The 24776-nt window shown below is 53.0% G+C and overlaps 1 protein-coding gene across 4 annotated transcripts in view; it reads right to left on the bottom strand.

Moving 5' to 3' along the window:
• Positions 1–1199: 1199 nt before the first annotated feature.
• Positions 1200–24776, bottom strand: part of TP53BP2 (tumor protein p53 binding protein 2) — a 53844-nt gene continuing 30267 nt past the window's right edge. For 2 of the 4 annotated variants that reach the window (XM_086693906.1, XM_086693908.1), the window contains exons 4-18: positions 22602–22684; positions 19026–19127; positions 16669–16843; positions 15861–16042; positions 15466–15630; positions 15055–15277; positions 13482–13604; positions 13047–13195; positions 11875–12334; positions 9915–10690; positions 7960–8097; positions 7145–7278; positions 4611–4777; positions 4006–4205; positions 1200–1895 (exon numbers count right to left, since the gene is read on the bottom strand). In XM_086693906.1, the coding sequence (XP_086550032.1) occupies positions 1854–1895; positions 4006–4205; positions 4611–4777; positions 7145–7278; positions 7960–8097; positions 9915–10690; positions 11875–12334; positions 13047–13195; positions 13482–13604; positions 15055–15277; positions 15466–15630; positions 15861–16042; positions 16669–16843; positions 19026–19127; positions 22602–22684 (3119 nt within the window). In that variant the 3' untranslated portion in view covers positions 1200–1853. The other 2 variants (XM_086693907.1, XM_086693909.1) reach the window with 2 other exon arrangements.

The following is a 24776-nucleotide window of genomic DNA, read 5'->3' as shown; positions in this document are numbered from 1 at the left end:
CTGCGCCCCCCCGACCCCAGACCCTTCTCTGTACCTGCAAACCTTCCCACGCAGACCTCGGGTAAGACGTAAACAAGTAAAAACCAAAAGAGAAAACACGTCGTGGGTATAGGGCTGAGGGGACAATGGATGATCACGGTTCACCAGCAGGTGCACGCAGAGGCCGCTGTGGAGGGCACGGCGGGGTCACGGTTGCTTGGTGGCCAGGAACCACCAACCCGGGTGTCGCGCTCGCTTCCTGTCGCTTTATGTGCTTAAAATCACCCATCCCCGGGGGCCCGGCGCAGCAGGTGATCTTGGGGTCGTGGAGACCACTTAAAACTGTCCCCTAGCGGGGATCCCCCCGCGGCTCCAGGACCAGCACCCCCCCCTCCTTGCAGCCAGACCCAGCGGCAGCCCCTGGGGAAGCCACTCTGTCCAAGGTCAGCGATCCATGCCGTCCCGTTACTGCAGCGCCCACCGGGGTACCACCCCATACCCCCTCACTGTTCTGGGGAGCTGGGGGGTCCGAGGCCGGGGTGCGGGACCCTTCGTGGCATGCGTGTGGCCGCCCCCTCGTGGTGACCTCACGGGGGGAGGGGAGGTGGTCCCTTCCTCCTCCAAGGACGCAAATGCCTTAGGGAGGGCGAACTTAACCTGGTGACCTCACGTGAGCCCCACCTCCAAACCCTGCCAGGCGGGGGGCAGCAGCAGGGTAGTCCTCTGGTGTCCAGCCCTCGGGGTCACCGCCTTCTCTGCTACCCGCAGAGCGTGGCCTGTTGGCTCTTCCCCCGCCTTCTTGCTGGAATTGAGCTGCCCACAAACATGCCGGGATTTCGCATGGCCGTTCCTTCCCGCGTGGCTCCTACTCGGTGACCCCGCCACACGGAGCCATGGGCTCCGAAACGACTCACAAACCAGGTAACGGATCACAAACAATGCAGACTCAGTCTGAGTTCTTGTCCAATGAATCCCTGCAGACAGCACCACGAACACCAGACCCTTCCTCTCGCAGAGGCGTGGGGACGGGGCCACCGGCTGTCCCCGTGGCTCCCGATCAGGGTCACCGCAGAGCTCACCAATTTCAAAACCCAGCCGTCTGTAAGAACCTCACTCCTCACTGCAGCCACACGGCCGGGGAAGAAACCGCTACTCTCCCAACAGCGTGGGAGCTTCAACAAGGCTTTTCATGACACAAAGAACAGAAACCAGTAAAAAGCTTAGAGTCAAAAAGTTTAATTTTATTACAATTGTTTTTAAAGTCAGCAACGATCTTGATAAATTTCATGGTTAAGTCTATATAGCGAGTCTCCAATTTCCAGGATACAAAAGACAATAAATATAGATTCAAATCCCCCTAAAAACCAGCTTCCACATTCAGGTAGCTGTGCTGTGGCTCGGTCCCAGGATTCCTTCCACACGTGACTCCGAAGACGCTACAAACTCCTACACGAAGGGCCGCCCACACCCGCCAACACGTGGTTCTGAGCGTGTGGCCTGTGTCCCAAGGTCCTGGGGCCGCCTCCACGGCTCTGGTCCTTCCCGGTGGGGCGGGTGCAGGGGACGCGCCGACCAACAGCGAGCAGGTGGGACACGGAGCCCACGGAGCGGCCCCACTTCTCTCTCAAACAGGACGTCACTGTCTGTCCTCTGCTCCGCGGAACATGCTTCCCCAGCACAGCACGGCCAGTTTATCACGCCGAGGTCCCCCTCGGAGAGCCAACTCCCCAGATCCTTCACCTCCCTCCAGAGCCCATTCCAGATGCCTTCCAGTGACGTCGTCAGCAGTCTTGTGAAATGTTTGCCACAAACAATCACGTCACTTCTCCTTACTGATAACAGATGAGTTCTTCAGAAACTAAAACTCCGTAGTTTCAGGCCAAGCTCCTTTGTCTGGGTTTAATTCTGGGGTACAGCTGCAAGAGAACGGAGGAATGATTTACATGCCGCAGAGACAAAACCTCGAGTATGGGGGTCTGGTGTCACCGGCAAGAAACGAAGAAAAGGACTCTTTCTGCACGTGAGGCACCCAGCGCCGCCCCAGGACACAAGATTCACACTCGGCACCTCCCCTGCAAAGTCACAGGGGGTCCCACGTAAAAATGCAGGTGGTGCTGAGCGCCGGCCCCACCCGCGCGGCCTGCAGCTTCCCGAGCGGACGGGACAGATCAGGGTCTCCTGTAACCTCACTGACAACAGACCCGACTCCGTGACAGGAGACTGAGCGACAGGATGCCACAGACTAAAAGTCTGCCGACTTCAGGGAGGGTAAGTGGAGGTTTCTGCGGGGGGATTTTTGTGGTTTTGTGTTTTCTAGAACAAGAGCCGGAGAGAAGAATGGAAGGTCCTGAAGCCACGGGTGAGTCCAACGAGTCATCCAGCTGGCGCAGTAAACAACCCCCTCCTCCCGCCTACACAACGGGAAAAAGGGTTTGCTGAAAGAAAGTGGAGTCAGACTCCAGCCAAAACTGAAAACCGGGTGATCAACACCACACAAAAGATGATTTTTCCGAGAAAACAACTGGTCAATACAATTTTCTAGACTCAAATTTGAACCTCTGATTAAAAACTCAACATTCACGTGAGTTCCTTTTTTCTTTTAAACTCAAAGGAAACCAAAAAAACGTTACTTAGAGGCAACTTCTACCCCGGGGAGACCTCCAAAAGGCTGGGGTGAACACGAACGTCTCCGACCCAGCCTGACGCGGGCCTCCGGAGGGCCGAGCACCTGGGCCACGCGGCCTCCTCTGTTCAGGAGTCACAGGACCGCTTGGAAAATCACAACAAAAGATTCCAATAAGCAACTAGTTCCGAGAGGTTTTCAGAAGCAGGAAACGTCAAAAGGTAGAACTAGTATTTGCTGCTCATGTTCGGCAGGGAGGCGGCTGCAGAGACTCCGTCGGGCTGGACAGAACTCTGGTCGGGTCACTGGAAAGCTCGTCTAAAGGGCTCCGTGGCCCGGGCACCTCAGGTAAACATCTGACTTAGACTCAGGTCATGATCTCACGGTCTGGGAGTTTGAGCCCCACATAAGGGTCGGTGCTAACAGCTCGGAGCCTGGAGCCAGCTTCGGATTCTGGGTCTCCCCCTCTCTCTGCCCCTCCCCCACTCACGCTCAGTCTCTGTCTCAAAAAAAATTAAAATAAATAAAGGGCTCCATGGCCAAATTTACTTTAACTTTCATCAATTCTTTGTAATTTACATCAGAATCACATGTGTGAATATGATCCAGGCTCAAAGATTTACTTAATGATAAACGTTGTGAGCAGGGGCAGCAGTCGGAACACACGAGGTCACCCACACGGCACACGAGACACGGGAGCGGACAAGAAGGGTCAGGAGGGGGCGCGGGTCGGAATCCAGGCAGCCAGGTTCCGACACCACGGTCACTCGGCGGAGTAACACGGGGCAGCGGAGCGCTCGCACCCAGGGCCCTCGCTAGAGACCCAGACACCGGAGCGGCTCCGTGCCGCTCAGCCCGCGTGGGTCCGACCTGATGAAAACCCCCATAAAAACCTCTCCCCCTCGCTGCCCATCAGACACCTCAACAATCTCAGGAGGTGGTGCCCTCCGGTCCCTCCCGCCACGCCCAGGTGCACGGGGACTGCGCAGAGCCGCGCTGCTGACCGTCGTCACCTCCCCGGCCGGGCTCTTCCACCTTCCCACGTCGGTCCTCTCCTCGCTCTCCGTTATCTGTCCCGCCCTGGCGCCCACAGCACTCAGGTCGGCAATGCAGCGTCTGGAAAGCGCTACGCCCCCTCCCTTCTCTTGCCCGCTCTCCCGGCCTCCTCCCTGCAAACGCTCCTGAGAGCCCCCTCCACCTAAATCCAGGACAGAAGGTGACTCCCTCCCGCAGTGCCCTCCCCGGTCCAGCCCCAGGTCCCGTGAGGAGCGCAGGACCTCCGAGAGCACAGGACCCTGACCGTGCCCGGTGGCTCGCCAACACGGAAAATGTGGCTGGACGTGTGAACCCGCCACCGTCCAAACGTGAGGATTCGCCGTCGCGCGGACAGAGGACACACTTACCCCCAGCAAGTTGCGGGGCACGTAGCCCTCCTGGTCCTGCAGGCGCGCCCACCACCACTCGGTCTCCTCCTCGTCCTCCCGCCGCAGCACGGCCAGGCAGTCCCCCTCTCGCAGAGGCAGCTCGTCGCCGTGCTGAGGCTCGTAGTCCCATAGCGCGTACAGGACCCCTTTGTTCATGATGCCCATCTTCTCCTGCACTCCTGAAACCACGGGGGAGCCAGCGGATCAGGGCCCGACGCCCGACACGCTCCCCGCCCCCCGACACCTCCCGTCCCCGGTGCCCCAGGCACGGAGCCCCCGCGTCTGACTGTGCGGACACGCCTGGGCCACCGGGCCCACACCCGGAGCCTCCCTTCTCTGAGTCTCGGGAGAGGCCCCTGCAGGGTCAAACCGCCCCATCGTGGGGTCGGCTCACGCCGTCCCCACTGGAGCAAGCACAGAAGCCGCATCCGTCCCTGCCTCCGAGGCCGCCCTGTGCTCAACGGCCAGGACCGCGCACGACACACAAACGTTTCTCCGGACGCTAAAGCTACTTGGCAACTGCACCCTAGAAACTCCGGGCAAAGAGAGGCAGTAACCCCACACTCGAGCCAGCAGTCGCGAACCGTAAAGGAACTGTGAGCACTGGGCGTAGCCCTCCTCCACCTCCTCGCACTTGTCGGCGGCGGTCTGCGTGTCGCTGTAGGTGGTGGCGAACACGGCGGCTCCGGACTCCACCAGGAACTTACACACCTGCACGTTGTTGCAAGAGGCCGCGCAGTGCAGCGGGGTCCTGGGGGGACACGAGGCAAACGCGCTGGAGGACCTTCCCGTGCACACCACGCCCACGGGCTGGGCTGTCTGCCCACAGCGTTCCGGACTCCACGGTCTGGGCCTTTCTCCTAAAACCTCTTACACACGGTTTTAGAAATCAGTTACACACAGGAACACCTCAGTGTGTGTGTGTGCACGCGTACGTGGGGGGGGGGGGCGTGGGGTAGCCATTTGGTCAAGTGTCCAACTCTTGATTTCGGCTCAGGTCACGATCTCACAGTTCGTGGCTTTGGGCCCTGTGTCGGGCTCTGTGCTGTCAGCGTGGAGCCTGCTTGGGATCCTGTCTCCCTCTGCCCCTCTCCCTCTTGTACGCTCTCTCTCTCTCTCAAATAAATTTAAAAACAGTATCAGTTACACACGGACACATGAACCCGCCGAAGACTGACAGCCACAAAGGGACATGTTGCATACAGGCCACACCAGGCGCCCAGCAGGGCAGCGCGGAGGGCCAGGGGAATCAAGGAAATGAGTGAAGGACAGGAAATCCGTGCAATCGTCTCAGAAAGGGTCGGATGTGTTCTGGAGCACCTGCCTAGTTAGTGCCAGCCTTAGCGCCCGGCCGTGCCAGACCGGAGGGCACGACCGTCTTTGCGTTATAGGCCTGCACTCGAAACACGGGCCTTTAGAAATGTTCCCTTGGCATTACCGCTTCTGAAGAAATTAAGTTGCACACAGAAAACTACCTTTCCTTAACGGCTGTTAAAATCCAAGTTGAATTTTAATTGGTAAAAAAAAAAAAAAAAAAAAAAAAAAACCTTGGTAGTTCAATGCAGACGAGAACAGGGACTGTCAACCGCACACGTTTCAGTCTGTTCAGCAGCTGGCCGGCAGGGACTCGCGGACACCATACGGAGAGTCCCCTCCAGCACCTCAGATGTCTGCAGCGAGCGCTAAGTGATCCAGACCCACGGAAGAGGAAGAGGACCTGGCGCCATGGCCCAGCTCAAGTGTGAACTGGAGGATGTGGACCAGGCCCCGAATCGCACAGATTTCACGCTTTCACCTGTTTCCTCTCTCCCCTCTTTTTATTCCTCCCGAGGGCACAGTCTCTAAGATCACGTATTCCCCCCACCGCTCACTTTGGGATTACTGCAGGTTTGTTAAGTGCGTGGTTTTAAAAAATGAAAAACTATACATACATTCCTAATAAAAAGGAAACGAAGACATTATGACACATCAAGAACTTGTTTTGGGGCGGGGGCCAGCTGGCTCAGAGGAATGTGAGACTCTTGTTCTCAGGTCGTGAGGTCAAGCCCCACTGTGAGCACAGAGATCACTTAAAAAATTTGTTTTGCTTACGGTGTAAAGTTAAACCAAAAAATTAGGCTAAAATACATACGCGTACGTAAGCTTTAAAGGAATATACTTAAGAAGCACTGATGCTGATCTCTCTACGTTGTGGGGTACGATGGCTGATCTCCTCTTCTCATTTCCTTTTACACACATTTTCCACAGCATACACGTTACTTTTATAAATGTAATTTTTAAAAACTGTAACCAAAATGCTTTGGCACAAACACCTGGGGGATGATCTAAGTGTCGAACAAGAGAGAGAGTCACTCCTCGCAATGTAGGGCTATTCTGCACCTGTGTGCACGCACGTGACATACACCTGTGCACGAGGTAAAGCCGACGTCATCGTACAGCCACTTACCACGTTAACAGAAAAATAAGCTATAAAAATACCTGCATAAATATCTTCACGTGATTCCAGGTTTTTAAAAATCCTATACGGAAAAAAACAAGTCTTCTTCCAAAAAAGAGCCTATCGTAATTTAAAATTTTCTTTTTCCAAAAAGAAAAAAAGAAAAATTACAAAATTTACTCTCCATTCTATTACTGTTACCGGGCTGACAATATCTTATCAAGACCTTTAACTCGTTATGTAACAATCCATTATCGCATGAGGAACACTCATCACTTGTAACAGTTCCTCCTATGCTTTATGCACATAAAACCATTTCACAAAATGGTCCACAAAAAATGGATTCCACGGTCACGTGTATTTGGGAAAGTCAACAAACCCGACTCCCTCGTGCAGACGTGCAATGGACAGCAGTATATTAAAAACAGAGGTTTCATGGGTGAAGGGACCTTGCTTAAATCAGCATTTCTCAAACTCGCTCGAGTCTACTGTGTGCGGCTGTGACATTTCCTGTTTTTATTACTTAACTACTAAACTCCAACACCCCACGTGCCCCAGAACGGGAGCGAGAGGGGAGTCTGGGCACGAGCCGTGGCAGGACGCACGTGGATGCTCTCACCACCCGGCAGGGCCCTCACGGTGACACCCTGAAGCCGGGGCAGGGGTCAGCGAGGACCTTACCATCCGTCACTGTCTGCGGCATTTACGTTCACACCAAACTGCACCAGGAACTTCACGATTTCTGTATGGCCCGCGCACACGGCATTGTGAAGGGCGGTGATGCCCTCATCATTCGGCAGGCTTGGGTCATCAACCTGTGACATCGAGAAGAAGGGTGACTGTCACTCACACTTCTGTCACCGTTCAACCACAATCCACCAGCTGTCCAGGATCAAGAGAACAGACGCAGGCTCTTGGGGTTATTTTCCGTCATAATTAAACCTCAGGAGCCAGGAAAATTCTACCAAGAGCAAGTCTAGAAATGAGGGCGGCGGGGAAGCCAGAGTAAGTAGGCGCTCACTATAAAAAGGCTCTTACCCATGAAGAGGGGCCGGAAACTCTACCCTCAGAGTCACTGATGTTTACTTACCCTCCGACTCCCACCACAAATTAGTGTCTAAGGACAAGGTGCACTTGCCATGGAAAGGAAAACAGGGCAACTAAAAATATTTTAAATAGCAGGCTTCTGAAATAAGACCCACACCTGCAGTTTAACGCTGCACGGTCCGGACCCACACAGGCACGACCATGAACCCTGTGCGGTCCGGACCCATGCAGGCACAACTGTACAAGAGGGTGGAGATCTCCCGGAGAAAGGCCAGACCCCAGAGGGCCCCCAACTTTATGTCACACCTTCCACCAGCACAGCCTGTCCCGGGGAGTGCTCGCCGCCCCCCTTCGACACCTCGCCCCGACCCCCACAATTTAAAGATGCAATTCCTCTCTCTCAGATCGGAGATCCGAAAGGGACACAAGGTCGTATCATTAGACGGTACCTCATAGATAATTCTCTGAACGAGGTCAAACTCCCCCTCCAGAGAGGAGTCCAGGAGCAGGGCCAGGGGGTTGAACTTCACCCTCATGCCATGGGCGATCCTGTCAGAGCCAGTTTTACGTAAGTTTGTCCTTTTGCCCTGCAGAAGAAAGGTGTGAAGTCAGGGCCCTGGTCTCAGCGTGGAGACCGAGGGAAGGGGGGAGCGACAGGGGCTTCACAAACACACACTTGGCACATTTTGTAGACACGTAACATCATCCAGACACGGACGTGAATCGTAACATACAGCTTAACGAACGAAGAGGGAAGAACTGAACCGTGTCCCGTTTGGGTGACCCAAGACACCACGGCTGGAGCTAAGGGTGTGACGTGCGATGGCGAGAAGGCTGCTTTGCCGTTGGGTCGAGAACTGGTCTTTGGGTTCCCCATCTATTTAGTGCGACAGACCCCACAGACTGGGCACACAGTTCTCTGGACGGACATTTAACGAACGATCATTCGTGAACTCCTCACGAGAACCCCATTACCCCCTTTTACAGATCAGGAAACAAGGCACACGGCCAGTGAACATCAGGGCTGGAATTTAAATCCAAGCGATCTGGCTTCTTCAACTCCCTCCCTTTTAACCGTTTCGTAACAAACAACGCCTGCTTCGGGGGAGAGCGGACAGAATTAAGGAAATAAGAAATGTGATCATCTGCCTTACATACCCTGGGAAGAAACCTTCCGGTCTTAAAACGCCGTCACTGCCGTCTACTCACAAGTCTGACTACACTCCGAGATACACGAGTAAGCTACTCAAGCCCTTCGACCGTTAATAAGCCAGACTTAAAAAACATACGGCGAGTTTGCAAAGACCAGCCCTAACACCGCATACGGTAAGCGCCTCGCACACAGCCCGCAAAGCGGCAACTTCGCGGAGGTGCGCCGTACTGCACACACGCGGCGCGATTTCGGGGTGGACAACCACGGCGCTGCAGAAAACGTGCGGCCATCACTCCACTGACGCGCAAGGACTAAAATGTCGTCTCTTGGAAAAGGGAAGTGTGAACGTTACGTGACCGTGATGCGCAGCGCAGGGGCCGTGCGGGGCAGGGGCCCCGCGCCCGCTTGCGAACAAGCAGACACAAGCTGCCCTGGGTCACTCGGACCCAAGCAAGAAGGGGATGGCTCTCCCGGGACAACGGTCACAGACTCCTGAGCAGAAAGCATGACGCGGTCACTAAATGTGGTCTCCTCCGTCCCTGAGAGGACACATCATTTTGACTGGATGGCCGGCGGGGTGGGGGGGAACAGCCAAACCAGGTGTGAGATGTCTTTCCTTTCCACGTGTTTAACCCCAGCTGTGGGGAACCGCACACCAGGCTGAGTACAGTGTGGGCTCAAGGTTTACCTCCGACCACAGTCGAAGAAACAAGCGTGGTTTGTATCGCAAAGAACCGAACTCTGATTCTTCACAGAGAAAAGGGCTCTCCCCTAAAAACTAAGGTTGTTCTTGGGGCGCCTGGGGGGCTCAGTCGGTTGAGCGTCCGACTTCGACTCAGGTCATGATCTCACAGTTCACGGGTTCGAGTCCCGTGTCAGGCTCTGTGCTGACAGCCTGGAGCCTCCTTCACATTCTGTGTGTGTGTGTGTGTGTGTGTGTCTCTCTCTCTGCCTCTCTCCCACTCCCACTCACGCTGTCTCAAAAATAAATATTAAAAGAAGTAATGAAAAAGTAAAGGTATTCTGAATGTAATGGATTTTTAGGACACTTACGAGACGCACTGCGCGCTGAGGGGGCTGTGAAACAAAAGGTGGGCTGCAGACACGTTTGTCGCCCTGGGCAAACGACCCTGCGAACTCAGAGGTGGTTCCCGGAGCTCTGCCAGTCGACCACCTGGGACACCGTGATGAGGCGGGGGGGGGGGGGGGGGGGGCTCCTGAAGGGACCAGGTGACACGCCACATTACTTACAGGAGGCAGAGAGACCTGCCCCGTGATCTCGGGGGGACGCAGGCTCCCAGAGTCCTCTCCTGGCCCTTCTGGCTCCCCGGTCGGGTACGGCGGGGGCGGGTACGGGGGGTACTCCTCCAGGTACACCTCGAGCAGGTGCGGAGTCTCTGCTCTCGGTTCTTCCACACTATTCTGGAAACGTGGGCTGCCGTCTGGGACTCCTTCGGGCACACAGTCGAGGCCTGGTGAAGGAGCTGGAATGTCGCCGTTCTCCGCACCGGTGCTCCCCGCTTCCTCCGGGGACACCGATTCGGGAACCAGAGAGACCGTCTCCTTCTCTGGCTCCACATGTGAGTACGGATTCTGGATTTCTCCTGGGCCTTCTGAGTCGGCCGTGCCTGGAGTCGGCTTGGACGGATACGAGGGGACAGAGATGGTCTCCATGGCAGCGATGGTGGTCCTCTGGTACAAGAGTTTCTGGATATTTGGCCCATTGGGCCCCTCTGGCTCTGTAATGGAGCTCCGTTTTTTCAGCGGCCGTGGGGCGTTGGACAGTTTCTTCCGCAGGGCTTCTAAGTCAGCGTCACTCTGGTTCCGGTAGGGATTGGACAAGAAAGGCAGCAATTTGGTCGGGCTGAGCGGTCGAGGAATTCTTTCGTTCTCGTGGTTCTCCTGAGCGGGCGCCACGGGCTCCGGGTCAGGTTCGGGACTGCCGGGCTCGCCCTGGCTGCTGGAATAGACGTTCTCCGGATGCTGCTGCTGGGTCTGGGAAGCAGCGAGCACAGGCTTGCCGTAGACTGATTGGAAAATGGAAACAAAGCCCCGATCAGTATTCAATAAAGCCGGCAGGTCACAGACCCAGCTGACGATGATTAAAACGTCTTTTAATTTTCCAGTCCTTACCCAGCACCCTGCACCACAACCAGTTTTTACACCCAGCGAAAGACAAAGCAAGGCTTCCATCGCGGCACAGTGAACTTCTGACAGAACGAAAACTCTCGTTGGCTGTAACACGCCATTATTTTATGTGCCGATAAGAAAATGCTGCCCTTGTAACCGTTAAGCAATCACTGGCTGTTGCACACAAACTTAAAATGTCAAACCATGAAAACAGCATAAAAGCAACGGGGGCTGGTAATCCTCTCCTGCGTCCAGATTAAAAGGAATCACGCACCACCCTCTCTTTCCCACTTTTCAAAAGCAAACCCACGTGGAAAATCATATTTGGCTTCCTGAGTTCTCAAGAACCACTTCTATTTGCCCAAACCCTTCCCCTTATCGTTCTGATTAGGTCAGAGCTATCCAATTCCCGAATCACTGTGTCAGCAGGCCTCACTAAGGACGAGTCCGCTGTGGCACGTGCGGGACGTGTCTGTCGTCTGATCACTTTCGGGACACTTCAGGCCACAAATGCACGCTGATTTCATGACTAGAAAGCCAATTTCATTCAGTAAAAGAGAGTGAACTCTATTCTGGTTTTATAAACTAATGACTCTCAGAACCCAACAAATCAACAGACTGTGTATCTTTTTATGCTTTTAACTAGCAGCTCTGTGCTCATCAGAACGGCTTGAAACAGAGGAAGGAGCGCTCTTCTGAAAAGCACTCAGGGGCAGCTATCCAGGCCTCCTCGCGCCAAGGGCATGTGTGCGGTCTGACCCGCAGCGAGGACGTGGCCCGGTGCGCGGGGACCGCCTGTGTGCGCCTCGCCCACCAGGAGCAGGGAACAAGTGCACGGGGTCGCCACCGTGCAAACAGCCATGTCCGCCATGGGTTCTAGTCATCTATCACCTACGCTCCCCAGCGCCTACTGCAGTGGGCTGACGTTTAATGGATGGTTCCTGAGAACAGAAGGCAAATTAAACAAAACCCCGAGAACAAAGCCATCTCGCTGTGTACCGAGAGAGGACAGCTCTGGGGAGGACATGACCACGTCACCCGCGGCCACCCGCGCCGGGGAAAACCGGGCCCAGAAGCTCACCGCTTGAGAAGTGCGGGCCTCTGGAATGCGTCTTGGTCAACGCGCTCTGCACGGCCTGCTGGAAGTTCTTCCCGGGCGCCTGGTGCTGCGTGTACATGGAGTATATGGAGCTCGTGGCCACCGTCTGGGGCTTTCTGAAGGGCGGAGGAGGGGCGTCTTTGGAAGGCTGCGGAGTGAAGGGCCGGACGGCGGCCGCAGGGGGACTTTCTTGCTTACAAGCTGGAGCGAGGGCCGGGCCCTGGCCGACGGAAGGTGCGCCGGGGGACAGCAGACCCCGCTGCTGCCCTGCTGTTTTGGGTTTATTTCCCACGGATGCAGCCGCTGTTGATAACTGCTGAGGGTTTCCGTCCGGCTTAACGTCTGAGGGTGACGGATTCGTTTGCCCAAAATAAGGCAAATTAATCTGTTTTGGTTTTGACGGAACGGGAGGCGGTACTTTAGACACATTTTTATTTGCAGCCTGTAATACACACACGTACAAAGCCAGTCAAAACACTGCCTCAATGGGTCCGCGGGATGTCTAGACAACCTCATTTCGCCAATATAAGTCACGCTAAAGACACTAGCTCTACGTTTTTAAATCACTAAAAAGTTTTAAATCTCTGAACTTAACCACATTAAATAAGGAAGCTCAGTAATGCAACACCATCCCTGCCCCGAATGACTCCTTGCTGCCACTTCCTACGTAGGAACCCTTGGGTGCCCGCTCGGAAACCTCAACTGCCACCTTACGTACTCGGCGGCCCCCAAACCGAACATCCTCTGCACTCATCAGGATGGACACAAACCAGGCCGCCGCCTCGGGCAACACGCCGTCCAAGGCCGCGGTTCTAACACACAAAACCGTCACAGACATAAACTCAGCTCCCGGTTTTGAAGAACCAAGGTAACTGAAGGACGCAAATACGACTGTTCTTCAATGCACCCTCAGTTTTTTAGAGAATCACGCGAAACATGAACCAGCAGCAGGCAAAGCAGCCGCTCTCCAACACGGGGTGAGACCACAAAGACACTTAAGCCGCAGAATTTAAAATCACCAAATTCTGTTCTGTTTTCTCATCTTGCAGATATATTTTGGTCTGATTCCTGCTCTCCCTCATACAATATTCTCTCTTCTGAGGGGCATGTACAGAACGAGCAGCGGGTGTTAACACCGAGCTATCCCAACGCACCTGAGCGTCCCGCAAGATGTCCTCACTGCTCTGGTTTTTCCTCAGACCCCCACAGGGGGCAGGGCCAGCCGACTGGTCCACCGAGTCCAACATTGAAAAGGGGCGAACTTTCTTCTCTTTCTCTCTCAGGGGAACCTCTCCATCGTCAACTGGAGACAGAAAAAAAAATCACACGGGTATTCAAGCTGTTTGTAGTACAATTTCTTTTTCACACAGAAGTTTCTCTCTCTCCAAAGTCTTTGAAACTCTGTAGCCACTAAATGCTTTCTTATTTTTAAATTAAGTCGACTACAGAATAACCTAGATGCTGCCGTGCTGGTACTTTAATCCCCAGACAAAAGAAGGTGGTCTGGAAGTAAACACCGTCCCCGGTGCCAACACACGAGAAAACAAGCTAGAGACTAGAGCGCTGCGGACAGCACATGCGAACCCCACCTCGGTCCCCACCTTGGTCCAGGGCCCGCCCAGAGCCGGTGGGTGCAGGCCCGGAGGGCTGGCTCACGGTGACGTCTGCACTCGGGGGGCTCCAGTCAGGGCTGAGTGGATGGATTTTAGAGCCTAGGATGCAGAAAAGCAAGACGGGTAAGCCGGCGCTGGAAAGGCACTTGCAATGGCTCCTTTTGCCACAGGGTTTAATCTCTAAAAACAGCTTCAAGGGGCACCTGGGTGGCTCAGTCAGTTGGGCGTCTGACTTTGGCTCAGGTCAGGATCTCACGGGTCCGTAAGTTTGAGCTCCACATCGGGCTCTGTGCTGCCAGCTCGGAGCCTGGAGCCTGCTTCAGATACTGTGTCTCCCTCTCTCTCTGCCCCTCCCCTGCTCAGGCTCTGTCTCTCTCTCTCTCTCTCTCTCAAAATAAACAAACATGACAAAAAACTTAAGATGTAACAATAAAATAAAACCAACTTCATATTTCAGACTTACAACAATCCCACTAAACTTCCTTAGAAATATACTGGACTTTATATTTCTAAATTAAATGTACTCGAACTCTTTAAAATTAATCACAGTAAACAGAAAATCTGCTGGAAACAGCGAGGACACGCTACCCCTCGGTCACCATCACACTGAGAAAACACTTTCCAACTTGGCGGCCCCAGGACTCCGGGTGTAGCTCACACACCAATGACGCACACACAACAAAAAAGGCAAAACTGTGGACATCGATCAGTCTTTCACAGATAGGCGCCCTCAGGTTCTCTCCCCACAGACAAGGAAGCATCAAGGCCACAGCTCTGTCCTCAGAGGCAAAACTAAAGCAGTTCTTTCCACAGTAACACCTGGACCGGGCAGCTCTAGGGCAGCTCTAATGTTTCACATGGGCAAACAATAGTGACTGTGAAGCTGGCTGTCTCCCGCACGTGACAGCGGTCAGACGGAGCCGGCTGCTCCCTGCCTGCAGGGGTCTGAACGAGGCCTGTAAAGGTCGTCTTTACCCTGCTTTTCCTACAGCCCTCCCTCCATCTGCTCCTCCTGCCACGAGACTCCAGCCTGCACCTCCACACGCACCCGAGGACTGCACCGAACGCCAAGGTCACGGACACAAGGAGCCTCTGTCGGTTCACCGTAAGCTTCCAGTATGTTTACTTTTATCGCACAAACTGCTAGCAAGCAGATTCTCACGCACAAGCACGTGTGAACAGTGCACACACCTCTCAGCAGAACGCACTCACCACCCTGCCCTCTGAAAACACGGCACCACTGCCCACATACGGGGTTTTACACAAAAAGAAAAGCTGTCAAGTTACAGAGATGAGATCAAAATCTCCTTATTAACAAGAAGGAATCGAGAACAATTTTCACTCCAAAAATAATACTACATTTTATTTCCCAGACAGAACCGTATCATTTAGGGTTAAGAAACTTATCACTGCACTAGCAAAAACCGCAGGAGGTTCCTAAAATTTGCACCCAAACGAGGGACAGGAAGACCTTTTGTAAAACCCAACCCAGGGGAAGGACAATGAGGCCAGGAGGGAGAGCCGCGGAGGGCCGGGGGGACCGAGTCACCTCTGGCCTGGGCGGCAGCCGCAGACCGCGTGCTGGGCAGCGTGTGTACTCTGAGCGCCCCCTCCGAAGCCTGCAGGGCCCCAGGGCCGTCAGGCAGAGCGGGCTTCACCACCAGTTCCGGCCTCGAGGGGACGCGGGGCATCGTGGACGACTGGATGTAGGGGCCTACCGCGGCCACGCGGCTGGGTGCCGGCAGCCCCTGCGGGGGCGGGGTTCCGTCAACCTTGGGAAGAGGCACAGGTCCTTCAGCGTGACGACCCAGATGGCACTGAACTCAGAGCAGGCCGGGACACCTCCCTCACGTCTACAGGCCCGTGCTTCTGTCCGCCCGGCAGGGAGCTGTGGCCCCGCTCCGCCCCCCCCCCGCCCCGGAACCCTGCAGGCGGCCGGCGCCCCACCTACCCCACCTACCGGGGGGCCCTCCTTGTGCTGCAGCGCCGCCTTCTTCTTCCACAGCCGGTCCCGCAGCTCGTTCACGCGCTTGTCCATGACTGCCACCTCGGAATTGCGCTTGTTCAGACACTCCCGCTGCTGCTGCAGCTTGGCATTCTGCTCCTGATTCAATTTGTTTCGTAACTGCATGTGGGGGGGGGGGGGCACGGCAGGGAGCAGGAAGAAAATTTCCCAATCGCATGCTTCCCTCTTCCATACTTTCCCAAACCGCAAGGCCCCCGCCCCCCCCCCTCCACCTCTTGGTGTAAACTGAACGTCGGCCCACGGCTGCGGCTGTAGGGAGGCCCCCGACTTCCCACGTGGGGCACTCAGACGTGCGTCCCGGACCTCGGGGTGAAGCGCCCCCGGCTCACCTGCAGCTCCTTGTAGAGGCGGTCGAGCTCGGCCGCGGCGCACCTGCCATCGTGCCGCCCGTCCAGCCGGCCGTTCTTGAGCACCTCCAGCTGCCTGCCCAGCTCCTCCACCTTGGACACGGCCAGAACCAGCTCCCTCTGCTTCTGCTGGAACAGGCTGTTCATCTGCTCGATCTCCTCCACTGGAGGGACAAGAAGAAAGGCAACCAGGGCTGAAAAGAAAACTACGACCGAGCGCTGCCAGGCAACCTGGCTTTCCGACGAGCCTCGGAACACAGCGCAGACATTTCAGAAAGGCCCCAAAGCCTTCTCTTTCACAGGCGGCTGGAATCGGCAGACGCATTCTGAATGAGCCTCCCTCTGGAGGGGACTTTGGCAGGACCTGGATCTTGAGTATTAAACTGCAAACTTGGGCAACAACAAAATTTATTTAGGACTCTGAATCTGCGCTTTATAAAAGCGGTAGAGGGAGTCGTTAAGTCACTAAAATTTTAATTAAGTGGTATTGTAATAGACCTACTCTATGAATAAAAATCCTTCGTCAAACTTCCAGTCAAAAAGTATTTAGAGGGGAGAAAACCCAAATAAACCACTAGGACATTTTCCAAAGGTGAGTCAGGAACCTTGTCGAAAGCGCCCAGCAGCTAACTCCTATTCACGGGTGTCCAAGCTGCAGGGAATTCTGCTTTCCAACAACTCTGAGGTCCCTGCGCACACGGTCCCGTCCTGCTCTCACCCCTGGCAACGCCTGTCGCCGGCCCCCGCCCTGCCCCCGCACCCACACCGGCCGCCCCCGGGCTCCGCTCACCGAGCCGGCCGTTCTTCAGCCTCTTCTGCTCCACGTGGCCCCTGAGCGCCCTCACTTTCTTCAGCTTCGCCTCCTGGCTCTCCGCGATCTCCTTCAGCCTCTTCAGCTTCTCCTGCTCCGCAGCCTGCTGCTGCTGGCGCTCATCCTGCTGTTTCAAAAACTTCAAGCGCTGTTCCTGAAGACACAGGCCAGGGTCAGCACGCCCTTCCCAGCAGGTGCGCCACAGCCCGGAACGAACCCAGACCAGCCCGCGAGGCACCCGCTCCTGGCCCCAGCCCTCCATTCTCATGGGGACAAGACCCAGGAACGAGCACATTTATTCCCCGTGGTTCTCATGCCGCGAGCGAACAGCGATCCGGAACTGGTTCTCATGGGCCGTGGCTACAAGTTTAGGAGAAGCTCACACAGAGACACGCTCGCTTTGGAAAGGCGGCTTTGGAGCCAGATTTGGACTCCCAACCCACGTGCTGCCACTTACTGGCTCTAAGACTGGGCAAACCGCATAACCTCACTGCCTTCCTCAGCTCTGAAGTGGGGCGACCGGCAAGGAGCGAACCATGAAATGTGACTCTCTTCACACAGCACCTTGCACAGCTAGTGCACACTCAACACACACTTAGGAAAGAGGTGAAGAACCACTTAACGCTCTAAAAAACCAGAGCGTAACATTCTATCATACTAAAATTTTTAACTAAAATCGAGTAACAAAGTCACACAACTTATCATCAAGAGTAACCTCAAGTTAATATGCCTGAAACAGAAGTAACACAAAATAGTTTTGAAATAAGTCCCCAAAATTGAAGATTTGTTCTATTACTCAACCTTATTTTTTTTAAAAATTTTTTTTTTTCAACGTTTATTTATTTTTGGGACAGAGAGAGACAGAGCATGAACAGGGGAGGGGCAGAGAGAGAGGGAGACACAGAATCGGAAACAGGCTCCAGGCTCTGAGCCATCAGCCCAGAGCCCGACGCGGGGCTCGAACTCACAGACCGCGAGATCGTGACCTGGCTGAAGTCAGACGCTTAACCGACTGCGCCACCCAGGCGCCCCACTCAACCTTATTTTTATCTATCAGCACAGAACCTGACGCAAAGCTTGATCTCACGAACTGTGAGATCATGACCTGAGCTGAAATCAGGAGTTGGATGCTTAATCAACTGAGCCAACCAGGTGCCCCAGAACATGCATTTTTTTAAATGTTTATTTTGAGAGCGAGAGAGCGCATGAACAGAAGAGGGGCAAGGAGAGAGGGAGAAGATCCCAAGCAGGTTCCACTCTGTCAGAGCACAGCCCGACATGGGGCTCGATCCCACGAACCGTGAGATCATGACCTGAGACAAAATCAAGAGTCAGACACTTAACTGACAGAGCCACCCAGGCGCCCCCAGAACATGCATTTTTAGCAAGACCCCTAGGTGATTCATATGCACACTGAAGTATGAGAAGCAATGCTACACCGGATTTTGAAGGTGCTGGTGCCTGGCATCAGAGACAGAAACGGATACATGGGAGCCCTGGCACTATGACAAGGAGGGCCACAGGGCGTGTCGCTGGGGACCTCACATGCCAGACCACCACTGGTACCCTAGCTCCAGTGAACTTACAGTCACTAAAAGACTGGTCAGGTGCAGACACTGAGTGTTCAGACCAGGGACGGCAGGTGAAATCCAGCCTGCTGTTTTTAGAAGTCCAGTTTTTGGGGGACACAGCCATCCATTCGTTTGCGTCCACGGCCATTTTAGTGCTACAACCATAGAGCTGAGACCGTTAGCCTGCAAACCCCAAGATACCGATTCCCAGCCTCTCTGGAGGAAGTCTGATGACTTAGACCAGAAACCTGTGGCCGGCAGGAGAGGGAACAGGGAGACTGGTCTGGAAGGTAATGGAGGCTTCTTTTGTTTTTTCACCTGTTCGAGGCCAGGATGAGCATTAGTCTGTGGGGGCAGGATGTCTCAGAAGAGGGCAAACAGCCGGTTATCAGTGTCACGACGCAGAAGGGGACAGAGTTAGCAGGACTTGACTATAAAGTCCCTCTCGCTTTAGCAACCAGTCAGGACAAGGCCAGTCCAGAGCGGTTCCCACCAGCCAAGTGGAAGCGTTCCTTACGCTCTTCCTCTGTTACCGATACACGACAGGAATAATTTTGCTCAGGATCGGGGGTCCAGCGATCCTGAACGCGGGGGATGATCTAAGGCTTTCCAGAACATGCTGCAGCAAAGAGAAGCAGGCTCCGGGAAGCAGGAACCTCGTGGGCTGTAGTCTCCTCGTGTGTCTGGGAGGCGACGGCGCACAGCGTGAGCGGGCCTCACTCACGCATCAACGGCGGGCCCGCCCGTCCTCCAACGAGACATTACCTTAGTGGCCAGCATCTGCTGCTGGGCCTCAATCTGCTGCTGCTGGCGGGACGCCATCTCCTGAAGCTCGGCCAGAGTCAGATCCATCCCGGGGCTGCCAGCCTGCAAACGAAACCACAAGCGCTCCGGCTACCACGAAATGATCACAGAGACCCTCCGCGAAGGTCTGCTTAAGCCGCACCTGAACCCATCACGCCAAAATCGGCCGTTTTTCTCCCGTAATATTAACGAGACCATTAAGTTTCATGTTAACATCCCCACAGTGACTTATTACGTTTAGACGTAAAATGTACCAATAGACCAGCGCTCTTCAAGTTATAAATGTAAAAGTAAACAGTTTCAGTAGTCGGTGGCCGAAATGGAACTACTTAGAATTACCTTGTTCTGTAGTTAATTTATACTAGAAAAATAACATTTGATCACACTAAACATGACACTGGGGCACCAGCGGCTAACCTAGAACACAGTCATCACAACGACCTTTAAAAACATGACACTAGCGAGGCGCGCCTGGGTGGCTCAGTCACTCAGTTAAGTGACGTGATTTCTGCTCAGGTCATGATCTCATGGTTCGGGAGTTTGAGCCCCACGTCGGACTCCACGCTGTCAGAGTGTGAGTCTGCTTGGGATTCCCTCTTTCCCTCTCTCTCTGCCTTCCATGCTCCCTCTCTCTCTCAAAATAAATAAACTTAAAAAAAGGTTTTTTTTTTAATATGACACTAGCATCAAAAATATTCAAGATACACTGAGTTATGAGGGACAAACAAGATGTCTACTCTCAAAGCATCTACTCAACACGCTCCTAGAAGTTCCAAGCCACGGTAACAGAAAAGAAAAGGCCGGAAGTTGTATCCAGTTTGGAAAGGAAGAAAGTAAACTGTCTTGACTCACAGAAAATGTGATCTGTGAGGAAAATGCTACGGAGTCTACAAAAGAGCCGCCAGAACTAGTGAGGTGTTTGCAACATTGCAGGATAAACGATCAGGAGGCAAAAATCAACTGTATTTCTATATATTGACAACCAGAAATTGAGGAAAAATTTCATGTTTACTTATTTTGAGAAAGAAGGCACATGTGCACAAGCGCATGCATGGGGAGGGGCAGAGAGGGAGAGAGAATCCAAACTCAGGCCTCAATCTCGCAAACCGTGAGATCACGACCTGAACCCAAACGAAGAGTCAGATGCTTAACAGACGCCACCCAAGTACCCTACCTAGAAAAAGCATCTTTAAAGGCCGTTTCCAGTAGCACAGAAACCATGAAGTACTTAGGAATAAATTTAACACGATGCACAAGACCTGCACCCTGAAAACTCACAAACTGCTGAGAGAAAGGCCTGAATGAAGCTGGGGTAAGTGACATGCTCGTGAATCAGAAGCTCACGCCCGCAAGATGACCACGCTTCCCGAACTGACCTGTACACTTGGCAAAGTGAACTCCCAGCAGGCTTTTTTTAATTCTTAAAAAGGGATTAAAGGTTATTTTTTATTTTAGAGAAAGAGAGAGCGCACGAGTGGGGAAGAGGGGTGGGGGGGGTGAGAGAGCAAGAGTGAGAGAGAATACCAAGCGGGCTTCATGCTCAGTGCAGAGCCCGACGCGGGGCTCAATCCCACTAGCCTGGGATCATGACCTGAGCCAAATCAGGAGTCAGACACCCAGTCAACTAAGCCATGCAGGCATCTTCCAGTAGGCTTGTGTGTGTGTGTGTGTGTGTATGAACAAGCAGATTCCAAACTCCCATAAGGGAGGGCACAGGATCTAGAACAGCCACAACAACCTGAAAAGGAATAAATTTAGAAAAGTCACACGGCCTGACCAGAAGACTTCCCCATGCTCTGGTGACCGACACAGCACGGTCAAGACAGAGGAACGGGGAGCACGGACAGACCCCCACGTGTATGGGGCAACGGCCTTGAGACGAAGATGCAAGGCCCTGGAGCGAGAAAGCACGGCCCTTCCAACAGGCATCCAGCTTGGTCACCTGGACGTCCGCGTACACAACAGCACGAGCTCGAGTCCTCGTACCACAGCCAAGTGTTCAAAGTGGGTCATAAAATTAAATGTAAAAGAACACGACAAAACTTCTCAATTGAGCGACTATCTTTTATTAAAATTAGGAACATGTCACAGAGCAGGGAGAATATTTGCAAAGCATATACCTCATAAAAGACTCGGATCCAGAATAGAGTGCTCGAACTCAGTAGTAAGAAAGCAAACAAACCAACAAGGAAAAGTATAAACAAAAGAGGCGAACAAATATGTCACCACGTAAGACACACGGGTGGCAAATAAGCGTGTGCACCACAAGCCGTCAGAGAAACACAAGGTGAAGCCTCGGGGGACCGCAGGGCCCCGGTCAGCGACAATTACCAGGACTGACCACACCAGATGCGGGAGAGGACACAGAACAACTGGAACTCTTGGACGGGAACGGAAAATAAAACAATCACCTTGGCAACCAGTCTGGCAGCTTCTTAAAAAATGAACACGCCCCTGCCGCGTGACCCAGCACCCCACTCCTAGTAGCTGAAGAGAACTAAAAGGACGTGCCCGTACACAGACTAGGACCCAAATATGACAGCTGGATACAGACTAACCAGAACCGGCAATAAGCCCAACATCCGTCTATGGTGGATCAGCATGTTGTGCAGATGGAGGGCGTCCCAGCAATGAAAAGGAACCAACCACTGACCTCCGGGATGGAAGGGATGAAAATAGCTATGCTGAGCACATTCAGACAAAAAGACTATATACTGGAGGATTCCATCCATGTAAAGTTCTGGAAAACACAAGTAATTTGTAGCGACAGAAAGCAGACAGGGGGTCCTTGAGGACGGGGAGGGAGGCAGGAAGGGAAGGTTATAGAAGGACATGCGGAAACCCAGCGTGATGGACACTGTCACTATCTTGACTGTGGTGATGGTTTCACAGGTGTGTACGCGTGTCAAAACTTACCAAACTGTGCACTCGAAATATGTGCAATTTTACTGTATGTGGGTCAACTATAGTTCGATAAAGCTGTTCAAGAAGAACCCAGTGAGGGGGGAAGATACGCTGTGTCAAGATGCACTCAAATCCTGTTAATGGCTGAGACCGCTTTTCATCATCTTTATATGAGCCTTCCAGCCCCGTAAGAGAAGTGTAAGATCTAAGAGAAACAAGGAGAATTTGGGGAAAGAGGAGCAAATGGTCTGGATTCTCACATAAATTTACCATAGACTGGGGAAAGATAACGAGGCGAATCCCTAACCGTATTACAAATTCTGAGCTCTGAAAAGAAAATGTCTACCAGGTGCCCCCAAAGATACTTACTAAAATTCATTACTTGCTCAACATTTGTTTTGTTCTGAATGTGAGGCATTTCCAGCATCTAAAACTGCTCTCGACAGTCACCCATGCCAAGATCATTAAAATCAATCCTTTGTATGAAATAAATTTACAATAACCTTTACAGAAGAGGGCCATCCTTCATAACCCATTGGAGAACAAAGTAATAATGAATGCGAGTTGAAGGTCAAAACAGCAGATCACTGGCACACGTGCGGCGCAGATAGAAACAAAAAAACGATCACTTACGCCATTCTCCTTCCTTCGATGTTCACCAGGAACTTTTACACCGTTTCTTCTTAAACTTGGATCCTGAGACCTTGGTCCACTCACTAAGCACAAAATTCAAAAACCAGGCATTAATACTAGAACGGACAGGTGCCATAAGGAGCAGGTCACCTTGGGGTTGTCACTATCGCTCCTGGATACCGGAAGCAGAAAGGACGCCATAAACAAAACACCTCCCATCATTTGTTCACACTGCTGCTCCTGGCTCTCCACTTAGCTAGTTGGTTGTGAGATCAACAACTTTCACCGAAAGAAATAAGTGAAAATTAAATCCATCCTTCCCCGTGCTCATCAGGTGTGTTTGTAACTTCCATTGAAAAGAAGCAACTGAAAACAGAGTTAAGAGCCGTCTTGAATATTTTTGGTTTACTGGGGACATTTTATGGTAGTTCATAAGTACTATGAAGTACTTCCCCATTTATTTCAGTAAAAAAATTTCCATTTTCTTAACTTGGGAAAATACTAACTAGAGAACATTGTATGTTCTGCTTTACTGGCTAAAAAGAATTTTTCTGGGGCCTGAAGCCTGCTTTGGATTCTGTGTCTCCCTCTCTCTCTGACCCTCCCCCGCTGGTGCTCAGTCTCTCTTGCAAAATAAAAATAAAAAAAAAATTTAAACTGATACAGTGTAAGAAATTTGTAATTTGAAATATCAACAGCTTTTTAAATATAGAAAATTAAGCTTATATCTGTACTTCCCGTATATTAGAAAACACAGATCTCCCAAGAAATTTTAAATTAAAATTTCTTTTCAATTAAATGTCTATTATACCTACTTGAAGCTCAGCACAGATTCCTGCGCCCATAAGTAAACGTCTGTCCTCAGAGCCAGGTATCACGCGGACACCTAACGCAAACGCACTAGCTTTATTTTTAAAACACTGTTCAGTTCTGACAACGCGGCTCAAGTCATCTGTCACAATATTTCCACAAGAAAAAAAACCTGCCACTTAAGAGCAATTGCTTTCTTCACCACCTCAAAGAGAGGGCATGCAACCAGTGTCTCGTTAGCATGTTCAGGACTCAATCAGAGTCAGAGGCCCAGGTCCTGGGCCAAGGGCACAGGGAAGAGGGCGGGCGTCCCCTAACCCAGACTCGCACCTCACTGGCGGATGCCGCTGCGGCCCAGTTCGAACGCTGCGGGGCCCTGGTGTGTGCGACAATGTAAACGGCTCCTCGATCTTTGGACTGGGCTTCTCACCTTACAGACACACTGAGGCTGTGTACTGCACTCCTATTTAATAATTTACCCACGACCTACCCAGAAGACATGGGAACTGTTGGGTGAAAAGGTAAAATTCAACTTATTACCAGAGGATGTGTGCGATAATGTAAGTAAAGGACAAAACAAAAATGCGATTGCAGACGCCAATTTACAACTACAAGAAAGGCGGCTCGGGAACAAAATAAGTGAGGGTTTAAAGGACACCTACAGACAGCAGTAAGGATGGAGAGCGTGTGGCCAGCCTGACTGAGGGGTCTCGGCTGTGCTCCAGGTTCCGCCCCAGACGTGTGACCTCGGGCAGGGCAGGTCACCTGCGTGCCCGCACTCTCCTGCAGTGGGGACGAGGCTACACTACGTCACACGCCACACGTAAGCATTTCTAATGGTTGGGCACCACGCGGGCGCTTGGATTAAGGCAGTAAACTCGAGATGTTATGTTACATGATAGCGAACACCTGTTTCCTACGTTCCTACTCACGAGAGTAATGTCCTGAGATCACAAACCCTCAAGTTCCCATTTTAAAGGTTCTCACACTTTTAGAAATACCTAGTACTCCCACTTATCGGGGGGCTTCCCCCAGGAACAGAGCCCCTCAGGGTCCCCAGGACGGCTCCACCCTCAGGGTCCAGCCACGGTCGGCCCGGCGTCCCTCCGCTGGCATCTTCTCCCTCCTTACCTCATCTGCACGCCCCGGTGAGAACCCTCATCCCCACAGCTGTGACCACCTGACCCCCACAGCCTCCGTCCAAAGCCCGCCTCTCAGCCCCTAACCCTGGCTCATCTCCTGGCCCAAATCCCCTACAAGTGCTCTTCCTCTGGGATCCTGAATTTAGACGGTCTGGGTTCGGACCCTAACTTCCCGTCACTGCACCTGTTCAGGAACCCGGGACCCCAGTCTCCTCCCCTGCCT

Source organism: Puma concolor, chromosome E4, assembly GCF_028749965.1.
Source record: "Puma concolor isolate L17-30 chromosome E4, mPumCon1.1.hap2, whole genome shotgun sequence".
NCBI lineage: Eukaryota > Metazoa > Chordata > Mammalia > Carnivora > Felidae > Puma > Puma concolor.
The sequence above is the reverse complement of the archived record's forward strand: the minus strand, read 5'-3'. Positions and strand labels throughout refer to the sequence as shown.